The sequence below is a fragment of the Gobius niger genome (assembly GCF_951799975.1).
Source record: "Gobius niger genome assembly, chromosome: 9".
In the NCBI taxonomy this organism is placed as follows: domain Eukaryota; kingdom Metazoa; phylum Chordata; class Actinopteri; order Gobiiformes; family Gobiidae; genus Gobius; species Gobius niger.
This window is the reverse complement of record NC_136860.1, coordinates 7074517-7097394: the sequence shown is the minus strand read 5'-3', so window position 1 is coordinate 7097394 and position 22878 is coordinate 7074517. Positions and strand designations below refer to the sequence as shown.

The 22878-nt window shown below is 43.3% G+C and overlaps 1 protein-coding gene across 1 annotated transcript; it reads left to right on the top strand.

Annotated features, from left to right (window-relative positions):
- Positions 1-822: 822 nt before the first annotated feature.
- LOC306967755 (glycerol kinase-like) lies at positions 823-21986 on the top strand. The gene is made up of 20 exons (XM_079562930.1): positions 823-1046; positions 7541-7614; positions 8032-8138; positions 8958-9035; positions 9385-9464; positions 10596-10733; positions 12583-12692; positions 13266-13332; positions 14147-14182; positions 14971-15038; positions 15112-15154; positions 15563-15643; positions 15754-15832; positions 16162-16258; positions 17881-17965; positions 18048-18168; positions 18778-18921; positions 19224-19310; positions 19609-19701; positions 21951-21986. The coding sequence occupies exons 1-19, from the start codon at positions 993-995 to the stop codon at positions 19698-19700; spliced, it is 1641 nt and encodes a 546-aa protein (XP_079419056.1). The 5' UTR covers positions 823-992; the 3' UTR covers position 19701; positions 21951-21986.
- The last annotated feature ends 892 nt before the right edge of the window (positions 21987-22878 follow it).

The following is a 22878-nucleotide window of genomic DNA, read 5'->3' as shown; positions in this document are numbered from 1 at the left end:
TTTCAGTCGACTAGAAAGTAGCATATTGCCAAGTAGCAATTACGGAATAGACCGATGTGAGACTGTGCTATTGGTATTTTAACCCTGCATATGATATGAACCCTCTGTGATCACAATGATGTCAAATAATTCATTATGCTAGAATATGAGTAAGCAGCCAAGTTGGAAGTCTTACTTTAAGTTGATAAATACTATTTCTAACCCATGACATAAACATATGGAATGAGTATAGGCTCTTCAACTTATTATTATTTTTATTATCATTAGATTAAAAGCTTCCCAAGTAATTGTAATTTTCATTACTGATCCTTCCTTGGGCACAGGAAAGGACATATAGCCAGGACCAACCACGGGGAAATGAGTTCTACTGTCTCTTCCTTTGTCACTAACTTTCTAGATCAGGGGTGGCCCATTAATTTAAGGGGCCACATGAGAAGTCTGAATTGAGTTGGAGGGCCACACCAACAATTACTCGAACCTATTCTGCTCAACTTTGTCCTATTGTACATTATATTCAATTGTGTATTTTGAATAGCTGGTATTTAGTAGGATTATTATTTTCTGTAAATATTCAACCATCAAGCCAAGGACGCGCATGTGTGTGCATCGTTATTTAGCTTATTCAACTTCTTATTAACTTCCAAGGGTCTCCAAGTAAATTTCCCTTGGGGCCAAAATACATGAGGAGTGTAATTGCCCATAGACCTTTATTGCCGGTAGAAGTATGGTAGCCCTGAGACCTGATTGGCCAGAATCCCATCACGCCTCTGATTTCGTCCAATCACTGCACAAGCCTCCGCCGGTTCCTGCGCGTGCGTGTGCCTGCTGAGCTCGCGCCGTGTCCTCGAGCTCTCCCTGACTGACAGCGCGGCACGAGGAAGGCGAGCCCCCTCCGTGTCTCCGTGCCCACTGTCCTCTTGGCCGTCCTCTGCAGCTTTACCCGCAGGACAGCGCGTGCTGTGCGGCTTGCTTTGCGGACTTACAGCGGGACCATGGAGCCGCTAGTGGCCGCCATCGACCAGGGCACCAGCTCCACTCGGTTTCTGGTGAGTTACAGACTCGGCCAGTCCGACGCTCTGAATGACCCGCACTGGGAAAGATTGTAGCGGCTCGGAATGCGACAATGACACGTTACTGGAGCGTTACTGGAGGCAAACTGGGGTCAGACTGAGATTAAAGAGCCCGACTTCTGCTCAGCTAACTTTTTTGAACAAGTTATAAAGTTGTTTTTCCGATGCAAAACATGCGTGTCTGGAGTTGTGTTCTCGCGCATCAGCCTGTCGCTCCCGACCCGAACCCGGTCCCACGTGCTGACGTCACGAGGTGATGCTCCGCTATATCAACATCGCTTTTTCCAATGATCGAAATGTGCCAAATGATTGTAATGATTTAGGTGATGTAATGTCCTCTGAAAACGACCACCACTTGTCTTTGCCAGAATCGGTTTATTAAAGGGACTAGACGGGAGTTTAAAAATGTTGAAATGATGTATTTTCCGCCCTGTACATGTTCCAGCCATGGCCTAATGAGCCCAGACTTATTCACCACAACTGCCTCTAAAATCCTACACTGTCACTAAAAATGTTCTGGCAACACTTTATTTTACACTAGCCTTGATACATTGTACCTAACTACAGTACAATGTAATGAGATTTATATTAATCTGTAATAACGTGTACCTATGGGTTCGATACACAATGTAATATTATTAATTTGTAGTTTGTACATCATATAATAACCTTAAGCCCTAACCCTGGGTCTCATGTCCTATTACATTATGTACCTACAAAGTACTAATGCAAGTTATTCCATTGTGTATCTAACCCATAGGTACAAGTTATTACACGTTGTTACAAAGTTCATTACATTGTACTAAATTTAGTTACAATGTATCAAGGTACTGTAAAATGAAGTGATACCAAAATTGTCCACCGTCATGCACGAGCTTAACATAAATTAGATACTGCAGTTGAGGTGGCAGTACTTATATTTGGACAAAATGTTCATACTCAATATCCATCCATCCATCCATCCATCCATTTCCTTCCGCTTTATCCGGGGCCGGGTCGCGGGGGCAGCAGTCTCAGCAGAGATGCCCAAACTTCCCGATCCACACACACCTCCTCCAGCTGTTCTGGGGGGACCCCGAGGCGACACCAGGCCAGCTCGGAGACATAGTCCCACCAGCGTGTCCTGGGTCTTCCACGAGGCCTTGTCCCACTAGGACATGCCTGGAACACCTCCCGCGGGAGGCGACCAGGAGGCATCCGGAACAGATGCCCGAGCCACCTCAGCTGGCTCCTTTCGACGTGAAGGAGCAGCGACTCTACTCCGAGCTCCTCCCGGGTAACTGAGCTCCTCACCCGATCTCGGAGGGTGCGCCCAGCCACCCTGCGAAGGAAACTCATTTCGGCCGCTTGTATTTGCGATCTTGTCCTTTCGGTCATTACCCAAATCTCATGACCATAGGTGAGGGTGGGAACATAGGTCGATCGGTAAATCGAGAGCTTTGCCCCCGACTCAGCTCCCTCTTCACCACGACAGACCGATACAGCGACCGCATCACTGCTGACGCCGCACCGATCCGTCTGTCGATCTCACGCTCCATCCGCCCCTCACTCGTGAACAAGACCCCGAGATACTTGAACTCCTCCACTTGAGGTAAGGACTCCCCACCGACCTGTAGAGGGGAAACCACCTTTTTCCGGTGGAGAACCATGGCCTCGGATTTGGAGGTGCTGATCCTCATCCCGGCCGCCACACACTCGGCTGCAAACCGCCCCAGAGCAGCTGAAGGTCCTGATTTGTTGAAGCCATCAGAACAACATCATCTGCAAACAGCAGAGATGAGACTCTGAGGCTCCCAAACCCCTGGCTGCGCCTAGAAACTCTGTCCATAAAGGTAATGAACAGAACCGGTGACAAAGGGCAGCCCTGGCGGAGAGCAACACGCACCGGGAACAGGTCATACTCAATAAAAAAGCAAATAGATAGCAACAGTGGAAAGAGGTTAATATACAGTAAAACGTTTGTGTATACTATGTTCAGTGTGAAGATAGTTACAAATGTTGCTAGTTCACTATCAGCTTTTATCTTTTGTCCCACCCATTGAAACGAACGGAGATCAGAACTTGTGAACTAAAAACAGGAATGGCCAAAACCTTTTAAATATTCAAGAATTCTGAATGAAATTTCAGTAAAGAGTGTAAGTGTAAAAACATAATTTTGCATTTTCGCTCCTTTAGTTCTTTTAAAGATTGGAGTTTGTTTTATTAGTGCTATTTTGTGTCAGTGATCGAGTAAACAACACTAACAGTAGTGGACAGAAAGTGGGGAAAACAAACTAAAAAGTGGAGCCGATATTAATGCCAGCAAAAAGAACATTTACGTGATTTTTTTTAATCAAACCAACAAACCAACGTTCAGCTTTCGAGGCGCTAACGGCAAATTCAAACGGTTAGCTCAGTTAAAATGCTAATCACTGATTCAACCCCTCTTTACTTAGTGAAATCAAATTCTGGAATACTATCACATTTGCCCTAAAAATTGCTGAGCTTGTTCTAGTCATTTCAGCGCTCAAACTGCGGACACTACACATTCTCCAACAGCTGGTCACTATTGTTTTTTGTGAATGAATCTAGGTGCTGGTCAGAAATTGGGGCTAAATCGGCTACTTAGTCTCAGTAGGTCTATGCAGAGTGTAACCCGAGTAGCCGGGAGAGGAATGTCAATAGGAGGCAGTTGTCATGACTCGGGCCGGGCGCACACTTTAAAGGACGCCATGTGTCTCTTCTCTCCACTGTGGACATGTACGACCCACGCCCATACGAAACTAAAAGAGACTATTGTACTCGCACTGGCTGGACCAACGCTGAGGAGAACTGCTTATTGTTGACTGTTTTCTGCACGATATATTATAGGGACAATTATATTATATGCTCGTGTCCTGACCAAGACCAGGAGGCGGGACCACATGACACCGGTTTTAGAATCGCTGCATTGGCTCCCCGTGTGTTTCAGGATCGGTTTTAAAGTTCTTTTAATGGTTTTTAAATGTCTTAATGGTCTTGGTCCTTCTTATCTTTCAGAACTGCTTTTACCTTATGAACCTTCACGGCCCCTTCGCTCCTCCGGCAGGGGTCTCCGAGTTATTCCTAAAGTCAACAAAAAGACTCAGAGCTCAGGGCTGCAGAGAACGTCCATGTTTTTAAGAGCAGGCTCAAGACCCACCTTTTTATCACTGATGTTGAAGATTTATTGTTTTTCCATATTTCCATGTCTTTATTTGTTATAATTTCTACTTTAGAGCTGTGACCAGAGGTTCATCTAGACTTTTTTTTTTTGTGTTTGGTTGGCTGGGTCGTAAAATGTCGGCCATTCACAAGAGTTATCGGGCATTGATAAGAAAGAATGAATGTTGTGTCATATCGATGGGAATGCAGGCGTCACGCGGACGTCCCCAGCTCACCTGCACAATAACTCAGACAGGTGTAAACCTTATCGATGTCTGTGGTATCAGCTGCACACGAGGGTTGGGCTTAGGATGTCCCATCGAGGCTCTAAACCCCCCCCTCCTGTGAAGAGCCGCTTTATCTAAATAAATGTACTGGCTCTTGAGTTGGAAACACGTTTATAAAAGTAAATGTATCTGGACAATCACTGACTTAGGTGACATAGTGTTTTTAAAGGGACTATACGGAGTTTAAAAATGTTAAAATTCAGTATTTCCCTCCCCCTACATGTTCCAGCCATGTCCTAATGTTAGAATGAGCCCAGACCTGTTCACCACAACTGCCTCTAAAATCCTGCACTGTCACTCAGGAAGGTGTTGATTCAGGTCCAAAGTGCCGTCATGCACGAGCTTAATATAGAAGCTGCAGTTACACTTAAGACCTGAGGGGGCAGTAGTGAGCATAGAATGGCCAACTTGCATCTAGCCTCTTTAACCTCTTAACTCCCACCTGAACGGATGCCGTTTTTTCCAGTTTGGCTTTACCCTAATCAAAAAGCTTCTTGGGAAAAAAGCACCAAAACAGCCACAAAAAAATGAGAAAAAAACAAGTATGTAAACGCAACAAAAGAGTGACAAAAGCTCAACAAAAAAGTGACAAAAGCTCAACAAAAAAGTGACAAAAATTCAACAAAAATGTGACAAAAATGTGACAAAAATGGGGCAAAAACTCAACCAAAATGTGACAAAAATTCAACAAAAATGTGACAAAAATTCAACAAAAATGTGACAAAAATGTGACAAAAACTCAACCAAAAAGTGACAAAAATTCAACAAAAATGTGACAAAAATCCAACAAAAATGTGACAAAAATCCAACAAAAATCCAACAAAAATGTGACAAAAATGTGACAAAAATCCAACAAAAATGTGACAAAAATCCAACAAAAATGTGACAAAAATCCAACAAAAATGTGACAAAAATTCAACAAAAATGTGACAAAAATCCAACAAAAATGTGACAAAAATCCAACAAAAATCCAACAAAAATCCAACAAAAATGTGACAAAAATTCAACAAAAATGTGACAAAAATCCAACAAAAATGTGACAAAAATCCAACAAAAATCCAACAAAAATGTGACAAAAATGTGACAAAAATTCAACAAAAATGTGACAAAAATCCAACAAAAATGTGACAAAAATCCAACAAAAATGTGACAAAAATCCAACAAAAATGTGACAAAAATTCGACAAAAATTTAACAAAAATGTGACAAAAACTCAACCAAAAAGTGACAAAAATGTGACAAAAGCTCAACAAAAATGTGACAAAAATCCAACAAAAATGTGACAAAAATCCAACAAAAATGTGACAAAAATCAAACAAAAATGTGACAAAAACTTAACCAAAAAGTGACAAAAATTCAACAAAAATGTGACAAAAACTTAACCAAAAAGTGACAAAAATTCAACAAAAATGTGACAAAAACTCAACCAAAGAAATTATAGGAACTCAACAAAAATGTGACCAAAAAAAAACATTAAAAAGGTGACACAACACAGCAACAACGCAAGGAAAAAGATCAGTTTTGTGGGTCTTAGCTTTCAAATGTTACACAGGCCTCCATAATAGCCAAAGAGGACAGAATGTGTTCGGTTTAGGCGGGTGGTAAGAGGTTGAACAATTTCCCTTTTTTCCTCAGGACATTTTCTTGTCGGCCAATCTGGTCTGTGGAAATTCTATTTACCGGACATTTGCTTTTTGCAGCCGGATAAAGGAAACGCTGGCTGGAACGATACACTTTTGTTGTGATCTAATACGTATCACGATACAGAAGGCCCGATATGACACATATGCCGATACACTATATTCTAATGCACTTATTGAATGTATGATTTTTCACTGTAACACACTGCGATGTTTCCACTGCTGTGACATAACTGTGTTTACATTCCTGTCTCATGTGTCTCTCAGTCACTTCGCAGCTGTCCAAAAGCCGGCCTCCTTTAAAGTCCTGCTCGTGTGTGTGAGTTTGCAGTTTGAACGTGCTGCTCTCTCATCGCGGTCGTTTAGGACTGAGGAAATGTTAAAAAAAAAAGTGAAATGAAGTCCTTATTGCCCAGACGAGCCTTTAAAAGTTTGGACTTTAAACTGCTGGTTTGTTTGTGAAGGGGACCCCTAGTGCGTCAGCAGTGCGGTGTTTGAAGAGAGCTCAGTGATAAAACACGGGAACACAAGCCAAAGGTTCTTTAAAGTTTGTCAATGAGAGGCGTCAGTTTCATTTGTGACATTTGCTGTTTGAGTTTGTAAACTGCACCGTGATCTCACTGGTGGAGCAATACTGTGCTGTGTGCCAGAGGTCACTCAGTGTTTTGGTCCACCTCTTTTTATAATCAGGCCAAAGTTTATCCACTTTGTGTCTTCTAAAGTTAATGTTTGCTTCCATTTGGTCACTTGTCCATCTCCGTCTGAACAGAGGCTGGTCACATGAGGAGCAAAGGGAGGTGGAATTACTCAAGATGATGCCAGCGAGGGATATTTTTACAACTGGAATCAACCTGTGTGTAGCAATGGACAGCTGAGTTAAGCAAATCAGGAAATGAGCACAGACATGAGGACATCTTTCCACAGTAGATCAACTCTTGCTCACAATTCTGATAAATGTGAGGCTTGATGAGACTCGATCCCCACAGCGAAACCCAAATAAACCTGTCAGACACTGGAAGTACAAGAGTGTCTATATTGGGTTTGATGTTAGTGTTTGGCTTTAAATGTGTGAATGCTTGAACCATTCTGTGGCTGAAGAAGCTGAGCTCGTCCGCTAACGTCCTACTTATAATCCTTAATGTAGGATTTAAATACTTCAGCGGAGGAGATGTCTCTGTTTATAAAAGTCTGAGTTTGTCTTGAAGCTAAAAAACAACATGCTATAAGAAATGAAAACTAAAGACAAGCTGATTTGTTCATACTTACGCATCAAATGAACGTGAGGCTTTTAACTAAAGACAAAGCGGCCAGTGTCTGAGGCCAGTGTCAGAACAACCTCATCTGTTACAGTTTCAAGCCTTTGCTTCTTGTGTGTCTTACAGGTGTTCAATGCCAGAACAGCAGAGCTGGTCAGCCACCATCAGGTGGAGATCACCCAGAGCTTTCCTAAAGAAGGGTGAGTTTACACTCACATGTGCTGCAGTGCAGTCTCATCACTTGTTTCCTCTCGTCACTAATGGTTAACTGCAGATTTGAAATGATTGATGAATAGGCGAAGAAGTCATTAGTCCTAAAGTGGAGAATATTTATTGAACATTCAGCAGTTTAAGAGATAGTTTAATGTTTTGACACAGATCCTTTGTTCCAACGTTACAGCCTCACTGCGGAACATTCTAGGTTATTTGTTGCTGTGTCACAAACACAACCAAACTGTCGCACAAACTCTAAATGTAGAAGAAACATGCCTGAAATTCTTACCAGTTACCTGCAAAAAGCGCAGTACCTCATTCTGATGTGGGACTGTTATCACGGGCTGACTGTGCGTCACATGATTGTCCCGTGTCACTGTAGTGGCTTTGGCACTGTCTTTCAGCTGGGTGGAGGCGGACCCAAAGGAGATCATGCAGTCTGTGTATGAGGTGATGAACCGAACCTGTGAGAAGCTTCACCAGCTCAGCGTGGACATCTCCAGAATCAAAGGTCTGCACACAGGACGATCACTCTTCAGATCAATAATAATGCACTGGTTTTATATAGACGCTTTACATCGCGTTATTCACTCACATCTCACGTCGTAGCTGAAAACCGCAGGTCGTACAGAGAGATGGGGACAAAGATTTAAAAGACGAGCTACGACCGAAGCAGTGTATGATATTAGTGGGCCATCCTCTTCCTGCAGAGAGGATCTCTGTCAGTGTCCCGTCAACACATCAGCACATGCTGCTGCTGCTGAAACCTTTACTGATCTCAGCAACTTAACCGAATCTCCAGTGCCATCATTTTGACCAATGAGACGAGCTTATCTGTAAACCGTCCTGTCAATCATGAGCACAGGAAATGAGGAGGGGCTTTCAGGTCCATCAGGAGGGGAATGGTTTATTTTCACTTACTTTACTCACTTTTGTTCTCTTTCTCTCCTCATTTACAATCTTAGCATTATGGAAAATTGTAACTACAAGGGCCACTTTTTCAAAATGCAATGTAAGTAGCTTCAAGTTTTCTAGTCTTGTACTGAACAATATTTGGAAGGGTTTACAGAAGAGTTTTTTTTATTATGTAATTTCTAGACTCTAATTATAATGACATTTTTTGCCCCTCCTCACCTGTAGTGTATCAACCATTAATCCCTCGCCTCTGTTACTGTCTCTGGTCATTTCAACAAATATAAGAACATCATTTAACAAGTCGACCATTTCCAGAGCTCCTCATGTTCCAAAGAGAACTCCCATCTGGCCCCATCAGGCTCCTGTCCTGAAGCCTAACATTGTGCATTATTAACATCCTGTTTCTACTGCACAGCCATCGGAGTGACCAACCAGAGAGAGACCACCCTGGTGTGGGACAAGGAGACCGGGGAGCCGCTCTACAACGCCATCGGTAACAGCCACACTCACGTCTGTCTTTACCGTCACTGTCATGTCCTTTCAACACGGGACGCGTGTCTGATGGGCTGGACACTTGGTTTAGAAGAAGAAGGAGCTCCTCAAGAAATGTTAGCATCCTCTGGTGAATGTGAATGCTGTCATCACTGACCAGTTATCATATTAGGTGTTTCATAAAAGTGTTTGCATCAAAATTCTACCAAGGGAAGTATTTTTATGTTGGAAATGAATTTGTTCTGCAAGTACAGTAACATACATTATATAGAACACATCTCTATTCCAGATGGATAGTATGAACAAGTGAAAACAAGTGTACATACGCTGTATTTTCCCTGTGTCTGTAGTGTGGTTGGACCTTCGCACTCAGTCCACAGTGGAGAGACTCATCAACAAAGCTCCAGGACGGAACAAGAACCACCTGAAGGTGAGGCACCGGAAGTACAACTACACTGTATGTGTCAGCTTCATCCGCAGAGCATCTGGAACTGACCTACGTTATTCATTATTCACAGTCACTAAATGCCATTAACTAAACCAACTGATTGAACTCATTCATAAAGAAACGTGACACTGTTTTAAAACGTGAAAAAACACATTTTATGGTTTGTCCAGGTTTTCCAAAACACTCCTGTCTTTGTGAGACACGGGCCAGTAGCAGTCACTGAATGTGTGCCAATGGGCCATTAACAGAAGGCCCCACAGTAAGAAGCTGTAATAATAAATGGTAAACGAATAGCTCTCCCCCTGTCGACTCATGTCTCTGCCCCTGTGCCCTCAGATCCTCCTCAGCAGCCTCTGTCTGTCCCACCCTCTCATCTGAAAACTAAAAAGTTAGAGCTCTGAGCACCCAGACATGGAACGATCCTCCAGCCCAAATCAATCTCCATTTAAAACATCCCTTTGTAGTTTGGCTTTTAGTGTGGATTGAATCTTGTATTGGATTTACAAGCAGTAAATCCAATACTTACGTGCCATAAGTAAAGCCCAGTGCTGACTTTGCTTCAACTTTCGCCTGAAGCAAACACCAGCGGAGAATGGAGAGCCCAAACAACCCGGTTAGAATTGTTTATCTGAGAGCCTCTTCCTCGTGTTTGTGCAGTGTTTGTCAGTTTAACCTGATAAACAGCTTTGTCATTAAAAAGACTTGTCTGGTCCCGTGGTCGACGTCAGAAATGTTTACAGAGTGCGCCTGAGTGTGATGTAGATGACCCGAAACCCTCACCCCGAGCGTGGACAAGAACCCGTGCCCGGCGCTACAGTCTGCTCTTGTGCTCATACTATGAATTAAAAGTGGATTGTTGCAGAATTTCAGTTCATAAACTCGAATCTGTCCTTGTTGCCTTCTTGGATTACAAGATGAGCACACGGAGCGGTGCCCACGCCCAGCGCCTCAGGGGGAGACTCCTCAGATACATACACGCACAACTGCAACACACAATAATAATGCCAGGATTGTCTGTGAACTCTCTGGACAAACTGCATTCTGATGTTTATGAAAGATGGAGCTGAAAGATGAACTATGAAGGTAGGTTGACGTGGCTTTTCCTCTCCTCAGCATAAGACCGGCCTGCCCATCAGCACGTACTTCAGCGCGGTGAAGCTGCGCTGGCTGCTGGACAACGTGGACGAGGTGAAGCAGGCCGTGGTGAGCGGGAGGGCCTTGTTCGGCACCGTGGACTCCTGGATCATCTGGGTATGTGTCCGAGCACCGGGCTGCTTTAACATGAGCTCTGCTTCCACAAGTACAATTCCCCTGCTCCACAAACACCAAAGTTAAACATGTTCAAAGTATCCACCCAAAAAGTGTTCATACGGCAACTAGAGCAAAGACCAACATAAATACCACTACTGCAAAATGAGGCAAATAATGCATCCCACTTTAAAGGGATATTTCAGGATTTTTGCCATAGGGCCTCATTTCCTAGTTATCCAGAGTATTGGTGATACCTGGAGATATTTTTTTTGTAATTCATGCAGTTCTTATGTTTGAAGAGTTTCGTGGCGCTAGGCTAATGCAAGGCTAGCACATTTCTATGATGTCAGTTAGCCTGCATTAAAAACTCCACAGTGCACCTAAGACAAATCACTTATAACACCAGACTAACCATATAAATGTCTGTGTCCATAGAATCATTTTTGGAATATAACTGACCTGCATCACATTTTGAGGGACTATTTTCTAGCAAATCACACCACCGCTGCGTAGCTTACACAACCACGAAGCTGATGCTGCTCAAATATAAGGTATTTTAAATGCAAAATGGTTGAAATTATTCTATGGACACAGATATGGTTAGTCTGGTGTTATAAGTGATTTGTCTCAGGTGCTCTGTGGAGCAATGCAGGCTAGCTGATACCATAGACATGCACTAGCCTTGCATTAGCCTAGCGCCACGAAACGCTTCAAATATAAGAACTGCATGAATTACAAAAAAAATATCTCCAGGTACCAGCAACACTCTGGATAACTAGGAAATGAGGCCCTATGTCAAAAATCCTGAAATATCCCTTTAATCTTTCAGGTGTCTCAGACATGGAGACATAGGGGCCATTTTCATTAGCCCATTTATATGATAGTGGCCCTCCCATAAATCGCATTGAACATGTTCGAACTGTTTAGACACTAATGACTGTGGAAAAGGAAAGTGTGCAGTCATTGTGTCATGTGCAGGCTATTTTAAAGTATATTATAGAAAATTATACTAAGTTGATGAATCATAATGAACTCGAGAGCCCTGCTTTTCATGGGCGAGTCCTGAAATAAAAGTGGCCCATCTCTAGTGATGCGGAAATGATTAGTTTATGATTATCTAATGAGTGCTTTATCAGACCTGTGTGACCTGAAGATAAACAACATCAATATAAACCGATAACGCCTGATTCAGCCGGTGGAACGTTTGCTCGACTGTGGTGTCGAAGAGCCATTACTGTATTTAAACATATAAACATGTTGATATTTAAAGGGGGGGTGTTATGCAAAATCGACTTTTTCAAGCTTTACATCATGTTATTATGTCATTCCCTCATTAAAAACATGCCTGAAGTGTTGCCTTGGCACATTCACGTATTTTTGAGTAATCTGTAAAAACTCTGATGGCGGCCATTTTAGGGATAGGTTTGCCTGAGTCCTCCTAGGAACGCCCCCACCTCCTGGAGACGCCTCCGAGCTTTCGTCACCAGCCGAGTAACCAACCACTGCTCCTCAGCAGAACCCCCTCCCCACTGATGCCACAGACAGCGTGTGGAGGGGGCGTGTCGGAAAGGCTCAGAGGTTCTTAAAGAGACAGAGGCCTATTTCAAGACATTCACTACAGCCATTTTGAGAGAGCAATTTTATACAAGGAAGTTATTCTAATTTACTGCATTTACAGACCAACAGAAGGTTTCTTCATCATTGTAGTGTGCTCTAGACTGGTGCTATGTGATTGAAAAAAGCATAATACCCCCTCTTTAACCCTGGTTTAAGAACATTTCCCACAGCACATGTTGGTCCTGTGCTGGTGCGGAGTATTTCAACGGACGTCGTTCTCTTGTTCCCGTAGTGTCTGACCGGAGGCAGGAGCGGAGGAGTCCACAGCACAGACGTGACCAACGCCAGTCGGACCATGCTCTTCAACATCCACACACTGAGCTGGGACCAGGAGCTCTGCAGGTCAAACCCTCACACTCTGCTTCCATCTCTGATTACTGTTTGTGAAGACTCTCATTCATCCAGGGAGTATCCATCGTAGAAAAGGTTTAAATCATCGACTGGACTGGGTTTGGTAATGTTGAGGGCGTTTCGCTTCTAGTCGCAGAAAAAAAATGTTCAAGTTGTTACAGTATCACTCAGCTAGTTGAGTGATACTGTAACACCTTGAACATGATTTTGTCTTTTATGACCTTGAAGCTTCTGTGACTAGAAGCGAAACGTCCTCAACTTTTACCAAACCCAGTCCAGTTGATGATTAAAAGTTTTTCTACGATCTCTAATTACTGTGTTTCCCAATTTTGCCGTTATCTGAATGGGGCTGTCACTAGGTCTGTCCCAATATCAAGCCATTTTTGAAGTTCGATTTATTGAGGCAGGAAAATATCGCAATAAACAATATTATCAGAAACTAACTCCAGAGCTAAAAATGACAGAAAAGCTTTGTTCGAAAGTACTCTCAAAATATCCAACAATAAACATGAAATACAATGAAACCCTCCTTACTTAAACATTCTCATGCTGTGCTTTTTGCAGGTACTTCGACGTCCCGATGGAAATCCTGCCCAAAGTCCTCAGCTCCTCTGAAATCTACGGCCACATGGTGAGATCTCAATGAGGAAATCAGGGAAACGGTTTGACCACTTCCAAAGAACGGTCAGGCGGTTATGGCTGTTACAGTAATAAAAGGTTTCTTGAGAAGAGATAAGCAGCACTGATATGGTCATAAAGCTTAGCAATAACCTTGAATACTAGATGTATAATAACTTGTTTAACTTCTGAACTCTGGGTTGTAGTGTAATCCCTCTGGGACACAGCAACATACGCCAACTAAGGCCGTCCCCGACTAAAGAGAGTTGGCCACAACCACGCCCTGAGCAGCGATCAGTCAACTAAAGAGTTTGTAGCGTGGCATTGACAACTCTGAAAATTACAATTCATCCGATCCAAACTGCACTCAACAGACTCATTAGGGTGTGCCTCTATCCTCGATATTTAACACTAGAGCATTTCAGAGAAAAACTCCTCAGATAATAATGAAATATTGATAATGAAAACATTATAAAATCAGGGCGACGGTGTCTGCGTACACTGGTGTATGAATGTGAGTGTGAATGAGTCCCTGGTTTCTTGATGTAAAGCTGAGCTTTGAGTCTAATGTTGTTGGAAAATTGCTATATAGGTTGACAATTTACCATGAACTATTATGAAAACTGCCACAAGCCACTGGTTTTCTGTAAATTGAGAGCTTAAGTGGTGCAATAATTGGTTGCATTTAGTCGCCCTGATTGTGCTGTGGTGTGGACAGACAGGATTCAGAGGTTGGTGTAATGATTTAATGGGAGATGCTGTAGATCTTTGTATTAGTTGAGTGCTGATTTACTACATGTTCTAACAAATGGCTCCATGTTTTTCAGGGTGCTGGTCCTCTGGCAGGAGTGCCCATCTCAGGGGTAAGTCTGCTTTCTCTCCCACATCATCTGTTAGAGAATTACCAATGGTGTTCGAGAGGATAAATGAAGAATAGGCAGCAGTCTGGATGTCTTATACAGGAGAAGTTTATTTACCATCGGTGCAGGACCCGGAGACATGAACTCAAGACATTGCACTAGTCCTACCATTCAAGTCTCCCTATGCTTCCACGGAAGAGGGATAAATACTCTGTCGAGCGTCATACTGATATTCAAGCAAAACATTCAGTGGCTGAGGGAAGGTGCCTGAGCACCTACGACTGGGGTAGTGCGACTGTACAGCATGACCCAGTATGACAAATAGCAGTTTAATTTTTTCTCTGACACCATCTACTATTAATGGGGCTAGATGCAAGTTAGCCACTTTATGCTCACTACTGCCACCTCAGGTCACACGTGTAACTGCACCTTCTATATTAAGCTCGTGCATGACGGCACTTTGGACCCGAATTAACACCTTTTTGAGTGACAGTGCAGGATTTTAGAGGCAGTTGTGGTTAATATGTTTTAGGACATGTTTTCAGGACATTGTTGAAACATGTAGGGGGAGGAAAATACTTAATTTGAACACTTTAAGTCTGTCTTAAATTTCTCAGACACATGTTATTGTGACATGAGTATCGTATTGAAACCTCTGACAGTGTTTCAGCTACACTGGCTGTTAGCCGCACACACAAACCTTCATAAGAAAACACCAGCATGCTGTCAGATCGGTGAACTGGTTTTACTGCCTGGGATCAGCGTATAACTCCGCGTAATGTTTGTTCCAGTGCTTAGGTGACCAGTCGGCAGCGCTGGTGGGGCAGATGTGCTTCAGCGACGGCCAGGCCAAAAACACGTAAGACTTGTTTTTTATTGTCCATTGTCAGACCACCAAAGGTCTCACTGACTGTTTGAACTGACGTGTTCAGGTATGGGACGGGCTGTTTTCTGCTGAGGAATACAGGAACAAAGGTAGGGGAACGCTCACATTTTGGGCCCAACTCTTGTACGGGTTGGATATAGATGGAAGACGGGGCCAGTGTAACTCTGTATACCTCCTCCTTAAATGAAGTGGGTTGTTGACATTTCAAAAACGTAGGATTAACAATCTCGGGATACGGTACATGACAACTGCAGTTAAGTAGCAATTTAAAAAGACTTTCAGCCCAAAAATTCATATGGCAAGTTTGGAGTCAGAGTCTCCCACAAATGCTGATCATGTGAGACAATTGTAGATTTTCTGTTTGGAGATCTCCCATAGAATTGCAATAACCGAAGAGTAGAATCGTAACTGGCTGTGTTATAGCAATACTTTAAACTATTGAATGTTTAGAGAATTTCAAGTGAATGCTGCAGTTCTAACGTTGTTGTCCTTTGTAGTCAGTGATGTCGGAGCATGGCCTCCTCACCACTGTGGCCTACAAACTGGGGAAGAACCAGCCCGCTCACTACGCTCTGGAGGTCAGTGCAAACCACTACGGCTACAATCCATCCAATCTTTTAGGAATGATTCAGACGGTTTGCTGATTGTCTCTCCCCCCTTTCACACACATTGTACTGCCTGTGTCTAGGGCTCAGTGGCCATAGCCGGAGCTGTGGTGCGCTGGCTCCGAGACAACATGGGCATCGTCCAGTCGTCCTCAGAGATCGGTATGAGCTCTGTGCACTCTCTCTCACCTCTGTATTCACTGTTGCACTCAGCCGTGAACGTTTCGGTAACACCACGTCCTCTATGTCTGAAGGATGAATCATATAGAAAAGCTGCTAACCCTGTAGTTTAGAGCTCGACTAACATGTAGGAAAATGTATGGGATTCTTGTTTTAGTTTAGCACTTAATATTTCAGTCTTTTCTCAAATGTTGACCAAATCTGACCACTATGGCAAAAAATTCTAAAAGGATGGAAACGCAGCTTTTGCCGCACTTTTCTTCTCCTGTCCACCTCATGAGTTTCTCGACTTGTTCTTCGTCTGATTTCAGAGGAGCTGGCGGCCGCTGCAGGCACGTCTTACGGGTGTTACTTCGTGCCGGCCTTTTCAGGACTCTACGCCCCCTACTGGGAGCCCAGTGCTCGAGGGTGAGACTTCACAGACTCACATTTAAAGCCACGCTGCAGAACATTCCAGGTCCAATGCTGCTATGAGACAAGGAAATTGAATTGTGCAACCTCAAAACGTACATTTGCCATAGATGACAAAACATGCTCCTAATGATCAGCTGTAGAGACTGACAAAGCTTTTCGAGACACTAATGTATTTAAATCTCATCAAGCCAAGCATCGACATCTGAATGAACCAAAGCGTTATGTTTTTGGGCAAGAACCTATCTCTATATCAAGGGTCCCCAACCTTTCCCCATTGGGGATACAGCAAACATGTGAAGAAGGTGGTTTGGTCAGATGAGACCATGGAACCTTTTGGCCTAAATGCAAAACGCTATGTTTGGTGTAAAAGTAACACCGATGGGAAGATGGATGGGGCCAAATACAGGGTAATCTTGGACGAAAACATGTTGGAGTCGGCAAAAGACTTGAAAGTGGGCGGAGGTTCACCTTCTAAGGTGGAAGTTGCAAGACAACGACTCTAGACATAAAGCCAGGGAAACAATGGAATGGTTGAAAACCAAAAATATCCATGTGTTAGAAAAGCCAAGTCAAAGTCCAATCGAGAATCTGTGGAAAGATCTGAAAACTGCTGTTCACAAGCACTCTTTCCATCTAATCTAACTGAGCTTGAGCTGTTTTTAAAAGAATGCGTAAAAAATCCAGTCTCAACAACAACAGCTGTAACTGCAGCAAAAGGTGGTTCCACAAAGTATCAACTCAGGAGGTATAGGTACTTCTGCACATCCCACTTTTCAGTTGTTTATCTATAAAATGAAAAAGTTCAAAATCATGTATACATTTCATTTCACTTCATTTAGTGTCACTTAGTCTTTAACATAAAATTTGAATTACCGTATACAGTACATAATATGTTTGTGGACCATAGCATGGCAGAATGTCGAAAAGTTAAACGGGTACAGATACTTTTTCAACCCACTGCAAGTAACTATGGGCCTTAAAGGAACAGGCCACCGTTTTTATATACTTAGATATGTTCTTACCTGAGCTTAGACGAGTTGATGCGTACCTGTCTGGTCTTTGTGTGTGCCCTCAGTCACGCAAAACGACCAAAGATGTTGTTAGCATTTGGCCTCTCCCAATGTATTCCTATGGCTCCAAACGGGGTGAAGTTAGAAGCGACCACGCTCTTCCACGAGCACAAATACCAGACAATTCTGTATCAACTCATCTAAGCTCTTGTAAGAACATATCTCAGTATGGAAAAACTGTGGCCTGTTCCTTTAAGCATAGTGCACCCTGCCATGCTTGCATTACAACACACAGATAGAAAAGATTTTTTCTTCTTAATAGTTGGACAGAAATATGACATGTGTTTTAGCCTATAGTGCTTTTAAATGATCTTCCTCATCATCTATTTTCTACAAATTTCAGAATTCTGTCAGAGTATGTGTTATAGTCATTAAAATAACAAGTAGAGTTTAAGCAAAATGTTTTGATCTGGGATTAACTCAACCTAAAATGTACAAGGAAACAAGATGCTCAGTCTCATGGTCTGACAGCACAGCTCATCATTAGAGATGCTCCTTTGATATTTGGCAAAGTGAAAAGTGCGTCCTAATGTGTGTGTGTTGCAGGATCATCTGTGGGCTCACACAGTTCACAAACAGAAACCACCTGGCCTTTGCAGCTCTGGAGGCCGTGTGCTTCCAAACCAGAGAGGTCGGTGTCCTTCACTCTTCCATATGCTGTCGCACACATTCACAGACACATCAGTCAGTGCGGTCTCTGAATGTTGCTTCAGATCCTGGACGCCATGAATCTGGACAGTGGAGTGCCTCTCTCTCAGCTGCAGGTGGACGGAGGCATGACGTCCAACAGGCTGCTCATGCAGCTGCAGGCGGATATCCTCTGCATGCCTGTGGGTAAGAGACCCGCTAAACAGCACAAGGGCATCAAGGCCATGTCTTTTTAATAAGACATTTTAGTGTTAGATAATGATCAAGATGTGTTTGAGTTTGTTTTTTTATTTTTATTCTTGAAACTAAATTAAAGTCTAATACTTTTTTATTATGACTAGACTATGAACTTGAATTCTACAACTGTTGTCCTATATTGAGATAAATGTCTGAGTTCACATGGTGTTTGTCAAACACTGTTATCTGTCTCCAGCTGCTCGTGCACTTTAGCCGCTTTAGCTTCATGACTTCTGTCCCACATCAAACAAACTCGGGCAAACTTTCCCCTCTGCACTGAATTCCAAGGGACGTTCAAAGTGTCCCACAATGTTGATTTGTCTCCACTTGGTTCTTCAGAGACAAAACTTCAGTGCAGTCTAAAGCAGATCTAAACAGGACTTAGGACTTAGACGGGGCATAACATTTTGAACGTGTCACTGGGGCGCCAGTTCATTGGGAGAAACATCAGCCCCTGTACTGCATTTTCAGACCACCAGGTGCCGCTGTTTGGTACCATAAGTGGTGCCAAGCTGTATGAGCACCATCATCACCTCTTGCTCCGTATGTCTTTGTCAGTGAGGCCGTCCATGGCTGAGACCACGGCCCTGGGCGTGGCCATGGCTGCGGGGGCGGCGGAGGGGGTGGAGGTGTGGAGCCTGAGCCCACAGGAACTGCCCGTCGTCAGCGCCGAGACGTTCGAGCCACAGATCAACACTGAAGGTACCACGGGACTCATCACTGCGCACAGGACCGTGTTAAAGGGACTGCATTACAGATTCTTAATATTACTGAGGAGAATCTGAGTGAAGCACTTTAAATAAGGCCGGCATGTTCCTTCCCCACGGGGCTTTTCAGGAATATACTTAGAACAAAGAGTGATCATCTTTTGTTCTCTACTGGTGGTTTGGTTTGGCAAACATGACTGTTTCCTGTTTAACTTTTTTAACTTCCTATCTTAACGGACCGGGGGGGGGGTTACGCTTTTTTTTTTGGTTAAATGTCTTCTCTCCGTGCGTTTTCAGAGAGCGAGTTCCGCTTCGCTCGGTGGAAGAAGGCCGTCCAGAAAGCCATGAACTGGGAGACCACAGAGCCCTGCTGCCACATGAACGGTAAAGCCCTCACACGTTCAGCCTGTGAGAAGGTTCTGGCTCAGTTTAACCGTGAGCCCAAGGTTTTTATGTGGTGACTTTCCCAGATAATGATCATGTGTAGTAAAAGCATGTCTTTATGGATTCTAGCAATATGAATATCACTCTTTCAAAGCCAATTCAAATGTTTTTTTTCCATTAATTTCTCATAACTTTCTGAAATAATAGTAACAAAGGCAGTACTGAGAAATGTAGTGTCTTAGTGTCTAAAGCTGAATGTGGTGTAACATCCTGTGCCCATCGCCTGTCCATGTTCCAGGTTGTCCCTCTCCAACAAGTGTAGGGAAGAGGATGAACGGCGCCCCCTGGAGGGTGTCTCCCAGCCCCCCCTCCTCCAGAGTGGACCACTAAGGTCGACTTGCACTGCTCTGTCGCCTGTGTTTGAACCGCAGACGGGACCAAACAGTGGACTACGATTCCTTACACCGTCAATGCTTTATTTACTATGCAGAGACTGGGAGTTCCAGGTAGATGGTTCTTCAAGCTCATTGACCAGAAACTCGCTGTCCAAACCGGTATTTTGAGAAAAAAACGATTGTTCACAGGCTAATCTCTATAGGAAAATAAATCAGACATGAAGTACTGGCTCTTTGGGTTTAGATTATTGCCTAGACATTGTTGAAGTCCACTGCTTTGCTCCTGTCTGCCGTCACTGGTTGGTTTTCCCAGTTTGCGTGTTCACTGTGCATGCTCTGGTGCCGTCTCTCAGCCCTTCTAACCCTAACTGTTGTAACCAGGTCTGACTGTGTGGACGCATGCCTCCCTGTCACACACTCATTCACAACAGTGGTCCCCCAATCCTTTTTCCTCTGAAGGGCTAGTTCCAGACTTGAAATGTTCCTGGATCACGTTGCGTCAGGTGATCAAGACAGAAAATGCAGAAAACATCACCCAGACACTTCAAGATCTGCAGGCTACGGTGTTAGTCACAAACCGATCACTGAAACGATAAAACAAACTTGGAGACGACGACACATTTATGGAGACGCTAAAACAACGTCTACAACACAAAAGCAAGAAAGGAGGACCTCGGTGCTTCACTGTGATTGGACAGATGTGTTTATTGCCAGACTGGAGAGTTCCTTCTATAGGTTTCATGTTTTCTTCTGCTACAATCAGAAGAATCTCAGGGACCAAACCCAACTGTTAAGTTTCCTTAATGATTGTATACTCCAGGGGTCCTCAAACTATGATTTAATCCGGCCCCCGGAGTATCTGAGTATGTCAAAAAAAAAAGTAAGTCTCTAGCCCATTCCTGTGCGGAGTTAGGATATTTTAACTAAATAACCAGTTTACTCATTCCAGCCACTAGGGGGCAATTTGAATAAATAAAAAATAATTCCACAGGTGTCCAGCAGAGGGCACTTACATAAGAGATCAGAATATAAACACATTATAGCCATGTGGTAAATGAAGCTTAACACCACAGAGTGTGGAGAGAATGAATAATGACTACAGTACTTTGAGAAACTTGTGACACAGGCTTGTAAAGCACAATACAAGTGTAAGAAGTCATTACTTTGGTCACATTACATAATGTTTCATTTGAAAATAAAAATAAATGGAAACTAAAAGAAAGTGTGAAGACTTGATTACTATTTTTGCAAACCACTACAGTGAAACAAATATGAGCCTGAATCAAGTGTTGACCTTGTGGATATAGTCGTGGGGACGACTGTGCAGGCGAGTCATCTCTACTTCACAAAGAGGCATTTTGGTCTGAGTCATACAATTCTATATTATAGCCAACCCGGTCCGGCCCCCCATCACAGTCAGGAACAATAATGTGGCCCCCAGAGAAAAACGTCTGAGGACCCCTGTATACTCCGTCATGTCTGATATTTCAGTTTCAGCAAATGCTTATACACAGGTGCCTTGGTGCTTTGATGATAGACTGTGTACCTAACCTCACATCTGAGCATTTACTCAAATATTTTGCCTGTTCAATGTTGCAACGTTGTTCAAATCAATCATAGTAACACTACAGAAAGTTTGCAAGTGACCGTTCACTCAGTAAATGTCCCCGAGCTTTGGTCTTGGTCCCTGAGCTTCTACAGACTGCGGCAGATCTACAAACTAACCACTTACCAGTTTCACAATAAACACAACTATATCAAGTCCATTAGGCACCGCTGACCGCTTGCTTTTCTTCTTCCTGGCAGACTACGAGCCAAACTCAGCTCGGGTTCTTCTGCCGTCACGATTTGAGCAGCGAATACTGCAAAGCAACAAGCAGCGCTTCTTCACTGGCTTTACTTGGAGCGGAGCAGCCCCATGAGCAGAGCATGAGCTTTATGCTGAAATCACATCTGTCCAATCACAGTGAAGCACCCTGGTCCTCGCCGCTCCATCACGGTTGCTCACTTTAGTGTTTTGGAAATGGTTTGGGTGCTTCGGGATTTGTCGTTTCCAAATGTGTTTTTGCGTTTGTGATCTGTATATGAGGGGCCACTTTAATATTAATATGTACCAATGTAAAAAACACGGTAGCAGGCAGCCCACGGCCCACAGGTTGGGGACCCCTGATGTTCATAACACTGACAGCGGTGAAGGAATATGTCACTTACTAAAGATGTTGATACTTTGCCCTGGTTTCGACAGGTGACCCGCAGTAGGGCAGTGGAAAGACGAACTCTGAAAACTACAATAAAGGGAAAGACTTGAAACGTGAACGCTGCCCTCGGCTGATGAAGAACTGATGATGAACACAACCACAAGTGCCACCGCAAACCAACCCAGGGCTTCTCTCAAACACTCAGTGGAAAATCACAAAGACAAGGTTTACATGCAGAGCTGCAAAAGCAAAAAAAAAAGGCATCATGTTCAAACTCAGGAGATAATGGGCTGAAAGTTTAGCTAAAGGCCCAATACCTGACTTTATAACCCGGTACTGAGAAAATAACACTCAAGCTGTTCTCTCCAATTGACCTTTTGCAAAACATGCCCCAAAACAATCCAATTATACCTCACAGCAACTGCTGATACCAGACATTCTCCGCATCTCCTGACATTGGAGGTAATGGAGCGTTTTTTTCCCCTTTCAAAGCCGAAATAAAAGTTTAGAACAGCACATGCTAACTTGAAAGCCAAGGTAAGACTCATTTGACCTGAAGGTTTTACATGCAGCTGGTTCCACATCTGGAGAATCCACTTTGTTGCATACTTTGAATATCCTCCATCTCTTTCACTCCAGGAAAATCTGTTAAGATCCAAAGCCAATCAAATCCTCTTCTCTCGCTGCAACCTGCCCAGAACACTGTGTAAAAATGCTGAGGGACTCCCACTACAAACATGTGAAGGGGTTTGAGCATAATGTTTAAAGCACTTTGTCATTTTTAATTCTAGTCAAATGACTTTTGAATTTCTTTGAAATGAGGGATTTTGTATGTTGTAAATAAGTGAATCTGATCCTGCCCGCTGTAATTTATAAATAAATCTTTTTAACAGGTGAATACATGTTTTATATAAATTATTACCGATCAAGCCATGTATTTCAAAGGTCATGTGACTTGTAGGCCCATTAAAGACG

Excerpts from the sequence above, each read along its gene's own strand:
- LOC306967755 (XM_079562930.1), top strand. The coding sequence starts at position 993 with ATGGAGCCGCTAGTGGCCGCCATCGACCAGGGCACCAGCTCCACTCGG. Across the intron at positions 7,615-8,031 it reads CAGAGCTTTCCTAAAGAAGG|CTGGGTGGAGGCGGACCCAA; the intron begins GTGAGTTTACAC and ends ACTGTCTTTCAG. Across the intron at positions 10,734-12,582 it reads TGGACTCCTGGATCATCTGG|TGTCTGACCGGAGGCAGGAG; the intron begins GTATGTGTCCGA and ends TTGTTCCCGTAG.